The sequence below is a fragment of the Eucyclogobius newberryi genome, unplaced genomic scaffold, assembly GCF_026437365.1.
Source record: "Eucyclogobius newberryi isolate DKJ021-1_F unplaced genomic scaffold, fEucNew1.0.hap1 SCAF_1, whole genome shotgun sequence".
Classification (NCBI taxonomy): Eukaryota; Metazoa; Chordata; class Actinopteri; order Gobiiformes; family Gobiidae; genus Eucyclogobius; species Eucyclogobius newberryi.
The window spans coordinates 28,163,557-28,180,865 of NW_027315723.1; the positions used below are offsets into that span (position 1 = coordinate 28,163,557).

At 43.7% G+C, this 17,309-nt stretch overlaps 1 protein-coding gene and 1 long non-coding RNA gene across 4 annotated transcripts in view; one reads left to right on the forward strand and one right to left on the reverse strand.

The window, feature by feature from the left end:
- Positions 1–2,911: 2,911 nt before the first annotated feature.
- Positions 2,912–5,411, reverse strand: LOC140357894 (uncharacterized). Its single transcript, XR_011926681.1, has 2 exons — positions 5,332–5,411; positions 2,912–3,308 (listed from the first exon to the last, which is right to left on the reverse strand). It is a non-coding gene; the product is annotated as an uncharacterized lncRNA (long non-coding RNA).
- LOC140357814 (prospero homeobox protein 1-like) overlaps positions 3,091–17,309 on the forward strand; it is a 30,102-nt gene continuing 15,883 nt past the window's right edge. The window contains exons 1-4 of one of the 3 annotated variants that reach the window (XM_072442333.1): positions 3,091–3,299; positions 5,324–7,352; positions 10,568–10,675; positions 15,791–15,985. In XM_072442333.1, coding sequence (XP_072298434.1) covers positions 5,391–7,352; positions 10,568–10,675; positions 15,791–15,985 — 2,265 coding nt within the window. In that variant the 5' untranslated portion in view covers positions 3,091–3,299; positions 5,324–5,390. Of the gene's footprint in view, positions 3,309–3,407; positions 3,541–5,323; positions 7,353–10,567; positions 10,676–15,790; positions 15,986–17,309 lie in introns of those variants that run through there. The other 2 variants (XM_072442349.1, XM_072442341.1) reach the window with 2 other exon arrangements.

A 17,309-nucleotide genomic window follows, 5' to 3' on the forward strand; every position in this document is an offset into this window, starting at 1 on the left:
GCGTGCGCACGTGGCTTACTTGCTTTCTGGGAATCTGCGAGTGTTAGTGAACTTCTGAAATCAGTAACATAACTCTATAGCTGAAGTCTAGTGTTTGGTTGGGTTGTTTGGTGTGTGTTATTGGCACCGCACATCGCTGCTGTGGGACATGACCTCTTTTGGACAACCAACTACAGCTGGAATTAGATGCATTTTGTTTACAACCACATACACAATTTAGTACAATTTGGCAATATTACGTTGTATGCTTTGCTTTATTAATAGGCGACATTGTGTGTGTGTCCTCGTTACGTTTTAACATCATTCCGGGCATGCAAATAAAGGCTTTTTTCCATGAGTGTGTGCTGGTTTTTCACTGAATGAGCCAGGCCACAGAGGACAAGCCCAACTTTCTGTGCCTCTCTCTATCTGGGCTATTTCTCCCTCTGTCTGTGTCACATAAACACGGTGCGCCCGCCTCCATCATCAGCACTTGTAGCCTAAAAAGAGGGATGTGGGTCACGGGGGCCAGGCTGCGCCAGAATGGCCCCAGCGCGCACAGAATAAGGACACTTTCTTTATTAGATCAATTACAGTAGTTTATCCTGGGTTTTTAGAATACTTTTGAACAAGGCCCCATCGAGGACTTAAGAGACTGTCACACGCCTACGCATTCATAAATACACGCGGACAAAGTCTTATGTATGCGCCCTCCTCTCCATCACCAACTCTCCTAACCCTTTTTATTCAGACACCCCGAGACCTCCGCGGAACAAAACAGCTTTTAGCGCATCACTGCCATCGTCTCCAGCGGCAGTATGCACTCTTTTTAGTCTTAAAATACACGTGAAAAGCAGATAAATAAGTTTTATTTTATCAGGAAAATGTGTCAGCATTTTTGGGGGGCAATTTAATACTTTTTCTTAAGCTCTCGGTGGCTGAGTGTGCGTATGTTAAAGTGTTTTCTAATCTTACATTTTAATATTTATATTAAACAGCGATAAAAAATAAAAATAAAGTGCCGTTCCACTAAACGACTGGCTTTTGTCTATTACGCAGCAGGGCACTTAACAGTGGTCAGAAAGCGATCAGACCGCGCACCTTTTACAGTACTCCAGGGACAGCTTTACTTTCAACAGCTCTTTAACTTTTTTCTGTCGGGCCTGCGTCGAAACCGTGCAAAAAATAGCTAAGCGCAATCCACGCCACCTGGACCGGGCCGCGAAGGAGACACACGTTTCCCAGTTTTCCGTTTCCAAACAGCGCTGTCTGCCTCCCGCTAAATACCGGACCTGTGTGCGCGCGCGTGTGTGTGTTTCCAGCCCGTGTGTGCGCAACCGGAGGCACCGGAGGCACCGGAGGCACCCGAGGGAGTCGAGGCCAAGCGCGCAACAGGCCGACGACATCTGCTTTGGAAAACAGCTCTCCAGATCGCAAACTTTGCCCAATTTGATTGCTCTTAAATATCAGAGCGCGCCCGGCGAGGTGGAAAGTAGACGCGCCTATTTCCTGGCATCTTTCTGGCACCTGACGCAGCGGCAGTGGAAAGGCTTTAGCAGAGCTCAACCAGGACCCGTATTTATTCAAGAGATATAAAAAGACAAAAGTGACCACAGAGGAAACAAATGTTCAAGTTTAAAAAAATATATTCCTTTGAGACGGTCATCAAAAGCATTTTACAGCGGTTAAAAATGTAATGGTTAGGCAATAAACTACAGGGAATGTTGTAAGACAATCGTGATTTTAAGTACAAAAGTGTAACAATTCAACGGGAAATTCTTACACGTACTTGGTCAAATTAATTGAACAAATCAACAAGCTGTGTAGTCTATATAATACGATGTTGATAACGAATGTGGAATGTCAAATTTATATGTTTTTTTTCTCTTACAATTTGCATCACATAGAACCCGAATGCAGTAACATTTAAGCATTAATTTCAACAGGTCCAGTGCACGCGTGTGTGTGCAGGACATGTCGGTGTATGAGGCGCTTATCTCCGCTTAGATTTGGGCTTGTCCCGGATCACGTGAATTCCAAAACACAACGCGCAAAGAGTCTGTCCATAAATCACAAACTCACATAAAATCTTCTACTGAAAGTGTTTTTCAGACTTCCTATAAGTGATCTGTTCTTCTGTATCTACCTCTGTATCTACCTGCGTTGCACCAATGAAATTTCCCCATGTGGGACAATAAAGGAATATCTTAAATGTTCTGTGTAAAATGGGTTTGCAGTGCGCCAGAGTGAACCCTTATGCCCAAGTGTATTGTAGCGCATCAGCCACACAGCATGAACTATACAAGCGAACACTTTTACACAATGCCACAGAAACTAACCAACAAAACAGAAAATAACTGTTGATGAGAGGAGGTTTTTTAATTCAATTATTTGATCATCTCTATTGCCATTCCAAATCACGTTTATCCTTGTGATTTCAATGACACTGGCTGCTTTCCTGTGCGTAAAGTTAACATTGGGAGGCGCGCGTAAAAAAAAACCTTTTTCAAACGGGACTAAGTCTTGATTTAAAAAAGAATGAAAGAAAAGAAAAGGGATAATAACAAACACGCATTCCGATTTATAGACACCCGAGAGCAAATATTGATAGCCTACTATTTCATTTGAAATTTAAGACAAGCAAACAAAAAATAGCCTATTTGGTTTTAATTTATTTTACTTGATCTTTAGCAAATTTTCGTAACTTACATGTCTCTTTGTGTGGAGAAATTTCACTCATATTAAAATTGTACAGTCACAATCAATATTTTGTAACGGCACAGAGCGCGTCTTTCATGTCACACCGGAGCTTTGTGAAGACACCCGTAAAGTGCCCGTTTCCTTCCCCCCCTCCTCCCTCTCTCTCTCTCTCTCACTCGCTCTCTCTCTCTCTCTCTCTCTCTCTCTCTCTCTCTCTCCCTCCCTCTCTCTCTCTCTCTTTCACTCAAGTCCCGTTGTGTAGTCAAGTTCAGTACATCATCCTCCGGCCCCGTACCAGGAGAAAGCTTCTTATTGGTTCGCCGGCCCCTCTTACATCACTGGGACGTTTCAGTGACGCGCACGTCTTCCTGTTTCCTTCTGCCCCGTCTTAAAGTGAATCTTTTTAGTGGCCGAGGAGCGCTGCTGCATCACAGTGCCTCTTGCATCCCACGCGGGCTGTATCTCAGGATACACGGACACCGGAACCGTGACACCCGTTTCAATCCACTTTGGCCGCGACTGTTTGTCCAGCTCTTTGAAAAGATATCCATCCCTCCGCGGAGAAACTTCCCTTTTGACGCGTTTGGGGAGTTTGGAACAGTCTTCTGCTCGTCTAAAGGGTGAGTAACCTTGTCCTCGCGCTGTGCGTCCTGCGCGTGCCGTGCGTAAAAACAACTTCATACATCCACTCAATGATGTGTCCATCCGCGACGTGCTATTTGCGCGGTGCCTTTCCGCTCTGGTCCTGGTGGAGAGCTGAGTGAGCCGCGGTACAGTGGTTTTTTTATTGCCAGGATGATTCGCGTAGCCCAGCCTTCCTCAGCTCAGCGCAGATTGGAGAGTTGGTCCACACTTATAGAAGTAAGTTTGTAAAGAGTGCGCTTCAGAGCCGCACAAACAGGCACAAAACGTGGTACTTTAGGTGACTCTGATCTTGCACCGACATCTGAAGCACCAATTTGTGGTTTGAATCTGTCGGTTGTTTTTGTGGCATTTCATGATCAGGGACAATGGCTTTGCTGTTGTGCAGATGTGTTTGCGCTTTGTTTGTGTTGAAATTCTGGTTCAAGTGTGTCTAATGTGGCAGAAATCGTCATCACAAGAGCAAAAAAATAAAACTTTTTTATGTTTGTAATTGATCATGTTTGATGTGGATTTGTCTGATTTAAATTCCTCTGATGTACAGACAGTCTATGAATGAAGTGGTAGTTTTGACAAGTGTAGGAAACAGCGGTAATTACTCGCAAAGTAATAGTTTAAAGCGCTTGTTTGAGTGACAAAGAGTGCGAATGCGCATGGGCAGCAGAGGACAGGTGCTCCGGCAGGAAAGACAGGTGTTAAAGAGTATTTCAAGATCATTGTCAAGTTGGGGCAATGGAGTGTGTTATTCCCTGTGTCGACTCCGCGATGAGCTTCAAGTATGATTTGCTTTGTCTTTTATTTGAGAAGAAAATAAGAAAAGTACAAAAAAGGAAATCCATGGTAAATTTAGAATATTTTTGTGTGTGTCCTGTCCAAATTTCTAAATGGTAATAGCGGCATGAACCGTTTCAACTGAAAAGCTGTGTAAATATATATATAATAAAAGCTTTCAAATAAGTTGATCCTGTTTGTTAAAAGGAAGCAAAGACATGACAAACTTAATAAAGCTACAATTATGACAGGATAGAACATGAAAATGAATAGAAAACAACATGAATATTTTGGGATGTGTTTAAAAGTTATACATTTTATTGGGGACACTTTGCCGTGTTACACCAACCACATCAGTTTTAATTCAAGAGATACTTTAACTTAACATGTACATTATCTTTCAGATTTTAGTCTTAGTTTACTCGGAATAACCCTGCTGCTAACTGCTGCTCACACCATTATCGGCCTGTACTGGCAAAACGTTTTGCTTTCAGAAGGGCATTAGGGTTTTTGTAAGAACGCTTTAGGTTGTTCCTTGCCAGAGTTGACCCCCTTGACCTATTCATTTAAGCAGAATTAACTGCCTTTGCCAGATGAAAAGACAAACAAAAAACACAGAAGTGAGCTCACGCCGGCACCAAAATCAATAGGGCTATTTTGTGTTTCTTTTATATATGTCACTCTATCTTTTGCCTTCAATATCATGGCCATATTGATTAATGTCAACTCAACTATAATTAAGAGAACAAATGTACAAACTATTATTACTGTCCTATTACACAGATACTTGAGATCCTTTAGACGTATTTATAAAATCATAAAATTAACAGATATGTATGTGCTACATTACTCAGTCTCAGAATCCTCTATATTTTTATTTATCCATTTTGTTAATAGTCCCTGTGTGGGCTCACAGGGTTCGTATATGTAAATGAGGACAACTACTTAAGTAATTATCATAAATTTATGCAGCTTTGTGCTCCGTGGGAACTGGTTCAGTGTCTCGTGGCGTGTAATAGGGGAAAGGATAAAATGTAGGACTTTGCCCTGGAATGTTGAGCAAAGGCCTAATTCTAACCTCGCCTGTTCCACACAAACCTCTGAAGTTCATGAAATCTAATCATGTTTTTGCCCTTCTACAGTAGCCGACATATATCATGTCCCGTTTGGCACATGTTTAAGTGAAATGTTGCATGTGTACCTTAAACGTATGTTTAATCTCTGTTCTCAGGTACAAACAAAAGGCTTTGACTAAGAGGAGTGACTTTCGGGATATGGCCCAATAGCTGCAGCACGTGATGCCGGACCATGACAGCGACTCCCTTCTGAACAGACAGACCAAACGCAGACGTGTGGACATTGGTGTGAAGAGGACAGTGGGCAGCATAGCCGCAGGAGCCACCACTGCAGATAGCATTGCTCGCGCCAAAGCAGCCATTTTCAGTGCCATGAACTCTTTGAGCTCCCACTCTCACCACGGATCAGACACAGACTCCATGGATTGCTCTGTAGTGCAGCCACATGGTGGGCCTGGCGTAGTGTCAGCTAATGACAGCGAGTCCAAGTCCAATGTTCTGCGAAAGCTACTGAAGAGGGCTAACTCATATGAGGATGCCATGATGCCCTTCCCTGGCACCACTATCATCTCTCAACTTCTCAAAAATAACATTGCAAAGAATGGCGGAGGGCATGAGCGAGGGGACAGGGGTGAACGGGATGTGGTCTTCTCTAACTCAGGGCTTTCTAACACAAGTTCAGAAGCACCTCAAGAAGATGCATGCAGTAACTCGTCCCAGGACAGTACCCCTCAGGAGTGCTTGTCACCCTTTGGCCGTCCTCCTGGCCTGGCCAGCTTTGACATTGAGCGTCTCAATGATGAACATCTGCGTGCCAAGCGAGCCCGCGTAGAGAACATTATTCGCGGCATGAGCCACTCACCCAATGTGGTCATCCCTGCTTCATCTCGACATGAGCGTGACCACGACATTGATGTAGACCGAGAGATGGAGTTAGACTGCCCACCCAACTCTCAGCAGCAGGCCCCCAGCAGCCCCCGGGGCGGGGAGGTCTGCAGCAACAACCGAGAGAACAAGCGCAAGCAGCGCCTGCCTCAGCAACAGCAGCAGAGCTTCACTCAGCTGGTGTGTCAGAGGAAAGAGCAGAAGATAGAAGAGCGCAGGCAACTCAAACTCCAACTAGAAGACATGCAGAAGCAGCTGCGGCAGCTCCAAGAGAAGTTCTTCCAGATCTACGACTCAACAGATGACTCAGAACACAATGAACTCCACAACGACCTTCATAATGACATAGGAAACATGTCTGAGGAAAGCCCTGCCCGCTCCGACAATGGTGCTGATGAGAGAAGTGGAGAAGACCTGCGCTCTGACAATGAGATGTCTGACCTGGACCCAGGCCATTTCCTGGACAGAGCTAGAGCACTACTTCAGGAACAAGCTCTGCTGGATGGAGACAAGCCAAGGAGAGAGGGACTGGGACGCAAGGGTCCAATGCACCCTGAAGGAAAACAGCTGGCAGAAACACTGAAGCAGGAACTCAACTCAGCCATGACCCAAGTGGTGGACACAGTGGTCAAAGTGTTTGCCAAACCCCCGCGCCCCACGCCTCAACAAGCCTTTCCTCCTCTCTCCCTACCTCCTGAAAGGTTTCCTCCCACAATTAACGGAGACAATCCTAACTTCCACACAGCTAACCAACGCCTGCAGTGCTTTGGTGATGTCATCATTCCCAACCCTCTGGACTCATTTGCCAGTATGCAAGGCCTGCCAGGGGCAGTCAATGACCAAACAGAAGCTCTGCCTCTAGTTGTGAGGAAGACCCCCAGCGAACATCACCACCACCACCAGTCCTCAGCCGTAGGGGCCCATGGTGGGCACCACCACCCAGCCCTTCACCCCTCCTCACTGTCTGCCTCCATGGGCTTCAGTCCCCCATCTTTCAGGCACCCTTTTCCCATTCCACTCTTAGGTTACCCGTTTCAGAGCCCTCTGGGACCACCTCCAGGTGGTTATGGAGGGAAAGACCGGTCCTCACCTGATTCCATGGACCTGTCCCGAGAAACAACCAGCCTGAGGACCAAGATGGCTGGTCACCACATGAGTCACCACCACCACCACCACCATCGCTCCCTTTCACCAGCACATCATGGCAGTACAGCCGAATCGCTGTCTCTGTCCCTCATTAAATCTGAGTGCAGTGACCTCCAAGACATGGCCGACATCTCACCCTACTCCGGCAGCAATGTATCCTTTTATATCATATTAACCAGAGCATTAATAGGCAAATCTTGTCATTGTGTTTTTCAAATTTTCTATTCAAAGTCAAGACATTTTTTTGTTTTCTCTCATTTCTTCTGTATTTGTATTTTAATTTTTACTACTATACAGCTTCAGTCCCATAACACCAGGCATACTTTTCTTCCATCTTCGACCTTAAATGCTTTAAAAGCTTATCCGTCACATATCACTTACTCACAAACATTAGTTCCCCACGACATTTACTGCCCCAATTCCTTTTATAAAAACAGCCACAGCGAAGGAAGGAGATAGCGTAATGAAACTTGGCAAACAATGGTCTTGTATAGTCTCCCTTATAGTTAACCCCAGAGTGCCCCAACAGTGCCCTGCAGATAAAGAGGCTATGCCCTGTGGGAGGCTCGGATTAAACCCCCTGGAGATTCAAGACTAATAGACACATTTAGTCCCTTCTCTGTTTCTGCGATACCACCTTGGCTTCGCACATACAGTCATTTAATCAACGTTTTCATTGTGTTTCCAGTTATTGCATTTCATTGTCTGCTTGAGTAGAGTAGAGTAGAGAATATATCCTTTTATTTAGGGCTTTGTAGACAAGTGTGTTGTTTGTCAGTGGCGGTTCGCCTGAGGACTCGGTAGAGATGTATATGAGTGCTTGTGTTTTCCCTCTTCCTTATCACCTATCGCTGTTGTAAAAGGCCCACTATCATTGTCGTCTCTTTTCTTTTCTTTTTTTTTCATTTCATAAAGATCTGTCAACAGCCTGGGGGGCCCTTCGGCTGTTGCTTGGCAGCCGAATACTTCTTTTTTTGTTTTCCCTCCCTGTACAACCACCGCCCCCCTCCTCCCTGTTCTTTCTTTGAAGCGGACGTTAACAGGTGTTTGCAGCGAGCTGTTTATCTTTCATTACCTCGCCTTGTCTTGTCTTCTGACCCAAGGGTGAACGCTTTCCAGAGATCCATAATCCTTTGCTTCTACTGGTTCCCGATGGAAGGATGAAAAGAGAAAAAGTGAGATGCACTGAGAGTAGTAGACAACAATCAAACATTAAGCACATATGCCAGATGCTGTGGTTTTTATTGTTGCATTTAGAAATTCGAGACCTTTTTCAGGTGTTCCTATCCAATTTAAAATGAGAATATTATTCATGGCGTATCTGATGTTTGCAAAGTTGACCATTGGTTGAACTTTTGTAAGTTTCAAGTTTTAGAAGTCGGGGACAGTTTGACATTTTATGGGGTGCGTTCAAGTTCAACAGCGCCAGCGATTTGTGGAGCAGATGGCTGCTATCAATTTCCACATTTGTTCTCCGCTCAACTCCAAATATTCTTGTCCTTACACCTGAAATTAGGAAGAGAAGCAGCTATTTTCCCCCTCATGACTTTGTGCTACAGGGAAGTGTTGTGAGAATGATGATGTCTTGTCAGATGTGGCATGCGAACAGTGGGCCAGCTGGTGTGAGTGCACCATCATGACAAAATAATAGCCCTGCACGCCACCCCTAAGTCCAATCACAATTACATTTGCAAGCTGTGAGTGAATTGAAAATGAAAATGCCTCATTAGGTGATATGAAGCGTCTTAATTGTCATCTGAAAGGGAATGGTACCACATTCAGGGGTAAAAAAACAAAATCTCTTTGTTTTAAAATCATTTGTAATTTAGCAGTGAAGAAAAAAGCTAATCCTAATTAAATTTGCAAAAACAAATAATTCTTAGTGCAAACGCATAGCTTTCACGCAAACAAATCCAGCTAGTCGAGTTGAAAGCGCTCCTTTTACTCTGCTCTCAGTCTGTGTGACCAGCCATTGTGTTGGTCCACTTGCAGCAGATGGTGTGGTGTGGAGAGTGGAGTGCTGCTCTTTTGGCCAGGCCTGACAGAGTAACACCAGTCTGCCAGGGTTTCCCCCACAAGACCCTCACTGCACATACAGCCTCCCTGTCCCTCTCCCAGCGCTCAGTGAATCAGACAAAGTAGACAGTCTCTTTAAGGAGCCAGCCCGGTGAGGCTCAACATTTGCTGGCTTTGCCATGTAACCCTGGGGCCAAGGGCAATCCAATCTCACAGCTGATGCCTCCTTCCGACTCTATAGTTACAGCTACATCTGGACACTTGACTGATTTTAACGATCAAAGCCACCCCTGTTTGGTCGTAAATAACGTCACCCAATGTATTTTGTCCAGCCAAGTGTAAACAGTCTTCATAAAAGTTAGGGCTGTACCTAGTATATCATTTAAAGCACTGTATTGCGCAGTTGATGAAAACCCTTGTTGAAACAGCCTGAGGTTTTCATATGCGTCCCGCCCCCATCCCAAGCTCCTTTCAATGTCTTCTTCTCCAGATTGATATTATCAGATGCATTATACGGCTGTTAATTCACCATGGAAATGGCTTGGGCCGTTCGGTGGCGCAGATGTGCTCTGGTCCCCCCAATCTCCGGCTCCGTCCAAAGGCTCACAGAAGCCCCTTTCTCCTTCTCCTCCTCCTTCGTGTGCTCCTCCAAGGCTTTGGCAAGGGCTATGTGCCTGGGGGGCAGGGGTGGAGCACTGGGAGGAGGAGGGGTGTAATTGAAGGTTGGAACCATGTTCTCCCTCAAGGTGCCCCCATAGCCCGTCTTCATCGTCTTCAATCCAAGCCATCCATTAGGAAGACGAGGTCTTTGACATATATTTGGAGATGGCCTGAGAAGGTTGTGCACATCACTCAGTTCTTCCTCATACAGATAATGTTTGGCTATTGATATTAAGCCAACAACACACTGTCATATTCAGGGTTGGCACGTGTTGTCGCCAAGCCATTAGGCATTCTTGCCCGTCACTGGCGTTAACTGCTGTCTTTGTCTGTGATATGCAAATCTCTCGTTTTTCCTCCTTCCCTTTTTGGGTGAAGGTTAGCGCGGGGTGTAGGCAAAGACTTACTTTGACTGTGAAATGAGTCTCCTTATGTAAAAAGAGCAGTGCCGGCCAGCGTTTTTATTTACCATGACACTTACACCTGATAGAAACTATTCTAATCACATGCAAACATTTCTGCCTTGGTGCACTGTCTCCATACTCCCATCAGCAGAACATTTGGTTACCTCTCATGCGAGTTACATTTTCTTGTGAATTCTACAACTAAACATTTGCAGATTAAATAAACTTAATACACATGTTTCTTCATCACTAGCTACGTCCAAATGTCCTTAATAGCAGCTTTTTCAGATACAGGAGGGTCTCTCCCCCAATCACCTGAAGAAGGCCAAGCTCATGTTTTTCTACACTCGCTATCCCAGCTCCAACATGCTAAAGATGTTCTTCTCCGATGTGAAGGTGAGTCTGAGTCTAAAAACTATTGCTTATCTCTTGCCGTCCTGTCAACTATCTCCTGTTTTTCTCTTGTTGTACTTGTTTTTTCTGTAAATTACACTCCCGTTTATGTATTTAAATTAACAATCAGCTTCACTTTCCGCTGACAATGTTGGCTTGTTGTTCCCAAAAAAGAAAATGCCCTTCAGCCTTTTGCTAAGTTATGGTTTTATGCAAAAGATGTAAGAAGAGGAAGTTTACATGAAGCGGCCGCGCAGAAATGAGTAATGATGAGTTGGGAAGGGCAGATGGAGCTTAGCGACAGGAGTGGTTACCTACACAGAGAGTAGGGCAAAGCATTAGCCCCAACAGAGAACTTCAGAAAGACAAGCTAACAATGTCCACGCAGCACAAACAGCCACACAATGGGCGTTGATGTGTCTGACCGAGTTTTTGCACATTTTGTTGTTGTTTGCGCACCCCTCTTGGACCATACGGAGGGGTAAACACTGTGACAGATCCAGGCCATCTTATTCAAATCAGAAGATAAAGGTTCTCTTTACTCCCAGCTGCCCCCACTTGGAACCCGGTGCCACCAACCCCAACTCGCATTGTCCCGCGATGTCTCTAATGATTGGTCCAAAGGGTTCATAAAGGCAAATACACTGTATGTTGTTTGTCATGGCATAATTTTTAAAAAAGACGTTATTTCATCTCTCGAATTCAAACTACTTCTACTACTATTGGTTTAACGACTAGTTACAAGGGAGTGGCCTCGTCTTCAGTGCCCTCATCAGATAATTAAACAAGGTCAAGATAGTTAAGGGGATTATGTGTCAGATCAGTTTGTTTTTGTTTTCAGCAGAGGACAATGGTCTCGGGCTATATATTAGCAGACATGTATGGGAATGAGACTGACTATCTAATTAGACGCAGCTAGTGTGGCCTCTTAGCTTCACACAAAAGTCTTGACGCCTAAGTCTTCACTAATCAGACCAGGATTGTAAGAGAGCTAATGAATGTGGGAAGTGGGTTGCCTCAAACAACTGATGCCACCGTTCACTTTCTCCCTCATTAACCTCTTTTCAAGACTATGACTTTCTTGACTTGGTTTGTGTTGGTGAAATATTTTGACAAGTCATTAACACTGTAATCTGAATGACAGCTTACATTTTAGGCCTTTATTAAACAAATACAATGTCCTTCAGTGTAATTAATTAGAACATATTAGATAATTCATATCAAATGAATTAAGCCTTTCTATGTAATGTGAGCTATGTCTGCAAAAGAGATTTACAATAGACTCAACTTTCAATTAAAGGACTCTGAACAAAGCATATTACCTGTTTCAAATTACTCAAAATATATATATATATATATATATATATATATATAAAATTTTAAAATAAAACACAATTTAAAATGCAATGGAGAGCCCTGGCTTGAACTACATTCATTATTCAAGGTAAAAATTCACTTTCAAATGAGAAAATACATAATTAGGTATAATACCTCAAATTGAAATAGATTCCTCATTAAAAATAATATATATCTTGGAGGTTTTCTGGGTGTATATTAAAAATGTTCCAAGGACCTAACCCCTCAAAACCACTGACTCCAGTTGCCCTAACTCTGCATTTGAACCGGGCCTGTGCTGTGGAATAACAGGGGTCAGTAGGGTTTCCCCCTTCTAAATGCCATTCCTTTGCTTTTCTTTTTTTCGCTGATGTTGTGGTGTGGTATGTGCGAGTGTGTGAGAGAAAGAAAAGCTAGCCACTGGGTTTGAGTCGCCGCAGTAACAAAAGCTTACTTTCCAGGGCGGCTTTTTGTGTGTGGTCAGCCAATAGGCAGCCAGAGATTATCTCCCACAATTCACTCTTGCAAAAACAGGAAGAGGTGGAAAGCCCTGATGACTGCGAAGGGGCTTATGATAGTGCAGAGCATAGCGTGTCATTCCGTCCATCTCTGCACTTGTTCTAGATGCAACACTCTGAACTCATCTGTGGACTACCTAATACAGGAACATACATATTTATTTCAGTCACTACAGTACAAATACATCCCATTTGTTAGAATATTCAACATATTTGCATAGTAACATCAAATGCCCAAAGCTCCTCATTTAAACTTTACATCGAATTATTATTACATTACTTACCACTCACCTAAAAAGTACAAATGGGGTAACAGCATCTTAACCCGCAACCGATCACAAATACCAACCACCACCAGTGAGTAGTCTACTTGAGAGTTTTCCTACTCTGGACTTAAGTGTGTCCCGCCGCATGTACAGGAGATGGAGTCTATATCTTGCACTGTTGGCTCTAAGTGCTGACCTTTCACAGCCTCTTGAGTGTGAGTGTGAAAAACGCACTCCCGCTGTCTCTCTCTCATCTGCCCCTCAGTTGCTCGCCCTAACACACACACACACACACGCACACACACACACGCACACACCTACACACACACATATACTTCGATATCCATGGCACACACACATGCATTTCCTCGTGCCGTTGCCGGCTGACCCCTGCCAGCACTGATTAAGGAGCTGCAGTGATGTGCGCCTTTGAACCGATTACCTCCCCTTTTTACACTGAGCGCTCTTGTCCTCAGCCGCAATCGGGGGGTCTTTTGTACCCCACCAGCAACTTAATGAACCAAGACTGCTGGAAGCTACGGGGGCACTTGCCAAAAAACAAATTCCCTGGGGCGCCTCATTTGGGAGTACAACGTAATTTAGCTTGTTTAGCGGCATCTACGGTAAATATTGTATCTTTTGTTGCGCGTCTGTCAAGAGGCGCGGGCTGAAAGGGTGCTTCTTCTCAAAAAGCCTGTCAATATGGTAAAGTAATTCTTGCGCGAAGTGAAAAATGTATGTGTCACTCGCAACGGTGACACTTAAGGTCTAAAGTTTGAAGGATGGCAACGCATTCGCCCCGACTTTAATCTTACTACGAGGCAGACGCCATGCTAACGCGTACACTTGCCAATTCACTCAACTCAGGCAGGCACATTTTCAACGCGGGCAAGGCTTAGCGGGTGAAAAGAGTTTGCGCTCCATCACATCGCACTGTCTGATACATTGTGTGTGTTTAAGAATAGCCCGCGCCGCAGCTGATGTAGTATTTGTAAGTGTCAGTAGTTTGTTTGTTCGACTCGCCCATGTCACGACCCCTGCTTGCTGACTACTCACGTTCCGGGACCCCCCCCACCACACCACACCCCACCCCATCTCCCCCCACCCCATCTCCCCCCACCCCATCTCCCCCCCTTACTCCCCTCATCAGCCCTCTACCACACCCCCACCCCTGAGCATCAAAACGCCATTGTCCATCGGGGCTGACCTGCGCCGTCCTCCTCCCTCGCCTCATTTTCACATTTATGCCAACCATGCACATTAGGACAGGCATCATCCTCTACCCCCCCCACACGCACACACACACACACACACGCCCCACCAAACAATGTCAGGCAGACTTATGCTTTCACCATTATGTCATCCCCAAAATGGCAGCGACCCCTCTCTGTCTCTCCTCTACCCCGTCCCACCTTGAACCAACTAGTCCCAACTTCTCTCTCCTCTGTCTCCTCTGTGTTGTATGCATATCCATCTTCATGCACTTGTGTTTGTTTTCGACTGCCGTGCCAGATTGTGAACTGCATATATTGTGTGTGTATGTACGTGCTGAACAATGGCCAGAGCCTAATCTCCATGTCAAAACCACTCGGCCTCCCCAGTGAGCCGTCCGCTCAGCGTTTAGTAGTGTTTTGTCCCCCATTCTTCACCACAAAGAGAGCAGAGGGGAGGAAAGAGAACGCCTCTATTAGGAGATGTCTGTGTACTTTAGCATTGAGCGAATAGATTTTGAGGTTTATAAACAGTAATCTGAAATTAAGATTTAATTATTTTTTCATCTGAAAGATAGAATATTTTAAAATGATATGATTTTTTATGATAAAATATTAATTATATTTCATGACATTGTTTATTGAATGTATTGAAGCTGCTTCTTCAATACATTCAATATTTTATGCTAGAAATATTTAATTAATTTGTATAACTATATATTATAATTATTTTTCTTCTTTTTTTTAAACAGGTGGTGTTTTTGGTTTTGTTTTTTCCATCAATACAGATTAGATGAATTGTATGCTGTGAAACGTTCTTTAATCAATACTTTCTCTCCGTCCTATATGTCAGCTATGCATTTTTTATACCGAAAGATCTGTGTAAGTGGTGTATTTTACAGTGACTAGTGCAGGCAGTTATCACCCGGCTCCCGAGGGCCTTATCTAGTGGTCTGGATGTTTAGACAGTTTGTTTTCACTGCTTAGACCAGGCGGAAAAAGCACTGGACTCTTAATAGGTTTACCTCGCCCTATTGAGTCCAGCGGAGCGACACAGATCACATATCCTCTGCTCCTTTCTTCCCTTCTCCTTCAGACAGTGAGGAAAAATAGAAACAGAGTAATTGTTGAATGGGGTTAAGTACATGTTAGAGCCCCCCACAGGCCAGGACAGCTTCAGATGATGACTTAATCGTTTTCCTGGTCAATTATGTGTTTGTGGTGGGCTGCCTCCACCTCTGCCTCAGTCGTGGGGTTATGATGGGGGAGGTCGGGTCCCAGCGGGGGCACCTCCTCCTTCTGAGCTGTCGAAATTAATGTCTCTATTATCCTCTCTCACTCTGTTGCTCTTTTTGCCTGCATGTTCATGTCATTCTGCAATGTTTTATCTGAATAGAATATCTAATTTAATTCAACTGTTATTGCTTGAATGCCTAATTAATTAATAACATGAATAAACTGTTTAAAACTTTTACTCTATATATTGAAAAATAGTGGGAAAAGTATTAAATCATATCACAAGAGGTCACGCAACCCTAAAATCGTCCCATACATGGGTAAAAACAACAGGTCAGGTAAAGTAAAAAGTGTGTAAAGTAAAAATAAAATAAAAAAATCAAGGTTTATTAAGTGCAAAATATGTATTTTTAACACTTTACTTAAATGTTACTGTACATTTTACTAGAGAACTGACAGCCAATTCCAGCATAACATCCTTTTCTACTTCGTCACGACCTTTTAACTCATTCCCCAACCCAATCTCATGTCTTGTATTCTCTTTCCTTTCAGTTCAACCGCTGCATCACGTCGCAGCTGATCAAGTGGTTCAGTAACTTCAGGGAGTTCTACTACATCCAGATGGAGAAGTTTGCGAGACAGTCCATCAACGACGGGGTGACGGGGACGGACGAACTCGGAGTCAGCCGCGACTGCGAACTTTTCCGGGCCCTGAACATGCACTACAACAAGGCCAACGACTTTGAGGTAAACAAAAGAGATTGGACCAAAGCATAGAAAATGTGTTTGCTTAGAGAAACTGCTGAAATAATGCAGTCCTTATGGGAAGGGTTGGATTTCACCTGATACTTGAAGGCGCAGAGAGGGTAAGGTGACACATCTCTCTGTGTCCTTTCTCTGTCAAGTTCACATCGCATATAGACGCAGCCACACACTACACAATGTTCTGTCTGTGCCAAAACAGCTTTGTCTTTCATGGAAAAATAGACAAAAAAGAACAGCGAGATTACAGATTACAATGTTGTTTGACTATTATAAAATGAGCTTTATCTGTGTATTGTCTCAGTCGTCCATGTTCTGTAGGTTCTATAATAAAAGATAATAGAATCCTGTCAACTGCACTAAAGTTTTGAGAGTGAAAGTGTTTTTCCACTCATCCAAGCAGCTTCTTCAGTTCATCTGACTCATTTACAATATGAGACATAATATCTATATAAGGATAACAATTATACCTTTAAGTGCCTCAATTCTTTGTCACGATAACACATTTAGAAGTGCGATACATTGCTACAGATCAACGATTAATATTGCAACACCGATATGTCCATGTCACAATATCCTTGAAGCAGGAATTTCTAAATTTCTAAATGTACAATATTATTTAAACATGTTTTGCAAAAGGTAGGTAGTGTTTATTTTTTATCCTCTATAGTTCATATATTATTGTACAACAAAAACAGACAAAACTTTCCCTAAAAAATATATATTGTTGCAGCTGTTATTATTGAACGATCAATATGGTATTTATTGTGACAGGGCTGATTTCCTGCTGGTATAAGTATAAGATATAAGTAGTATGCATGTTGACACTAAATATGGGTGGCCAGTTCATTTTCACACACACAAAGTAATGGCCTTATGCACTGACACCAACATAAAGTGGACATTTGTTTTAGTTAACAGTTTCGCAAACAAAGGACGGGAACTTCAATCCAAAGAGGAAGAAACCACTTTGTTAGTTGTTACTCTTCCCCACCGTCTAATTCCTTTTAGTGGTTTACAGCGTGCACGCAAAGGTGTACACGAGAACCGCGTATAACGTCCCTGTCCTCATTTTCCTCCAACCGCCTGAACGCCCCGTGCGTCTTCCAGTACATTACACCGTACGTGGTAAATTCTCAGTAGACAACCTCACCTTTACCGCGTGTCGTTTGTCACACTTCTCTTTTACTTTGTCAAAGTCGGAGCGCAATCGTCCTGGGTTTTATTTTGAAGAAACACTTTGTCCGTATACTGTAAGTGAGCGCTCGTGGGTGTTTTGTTGTTGCTGCATTTCCCTGTGTCCTGTTCA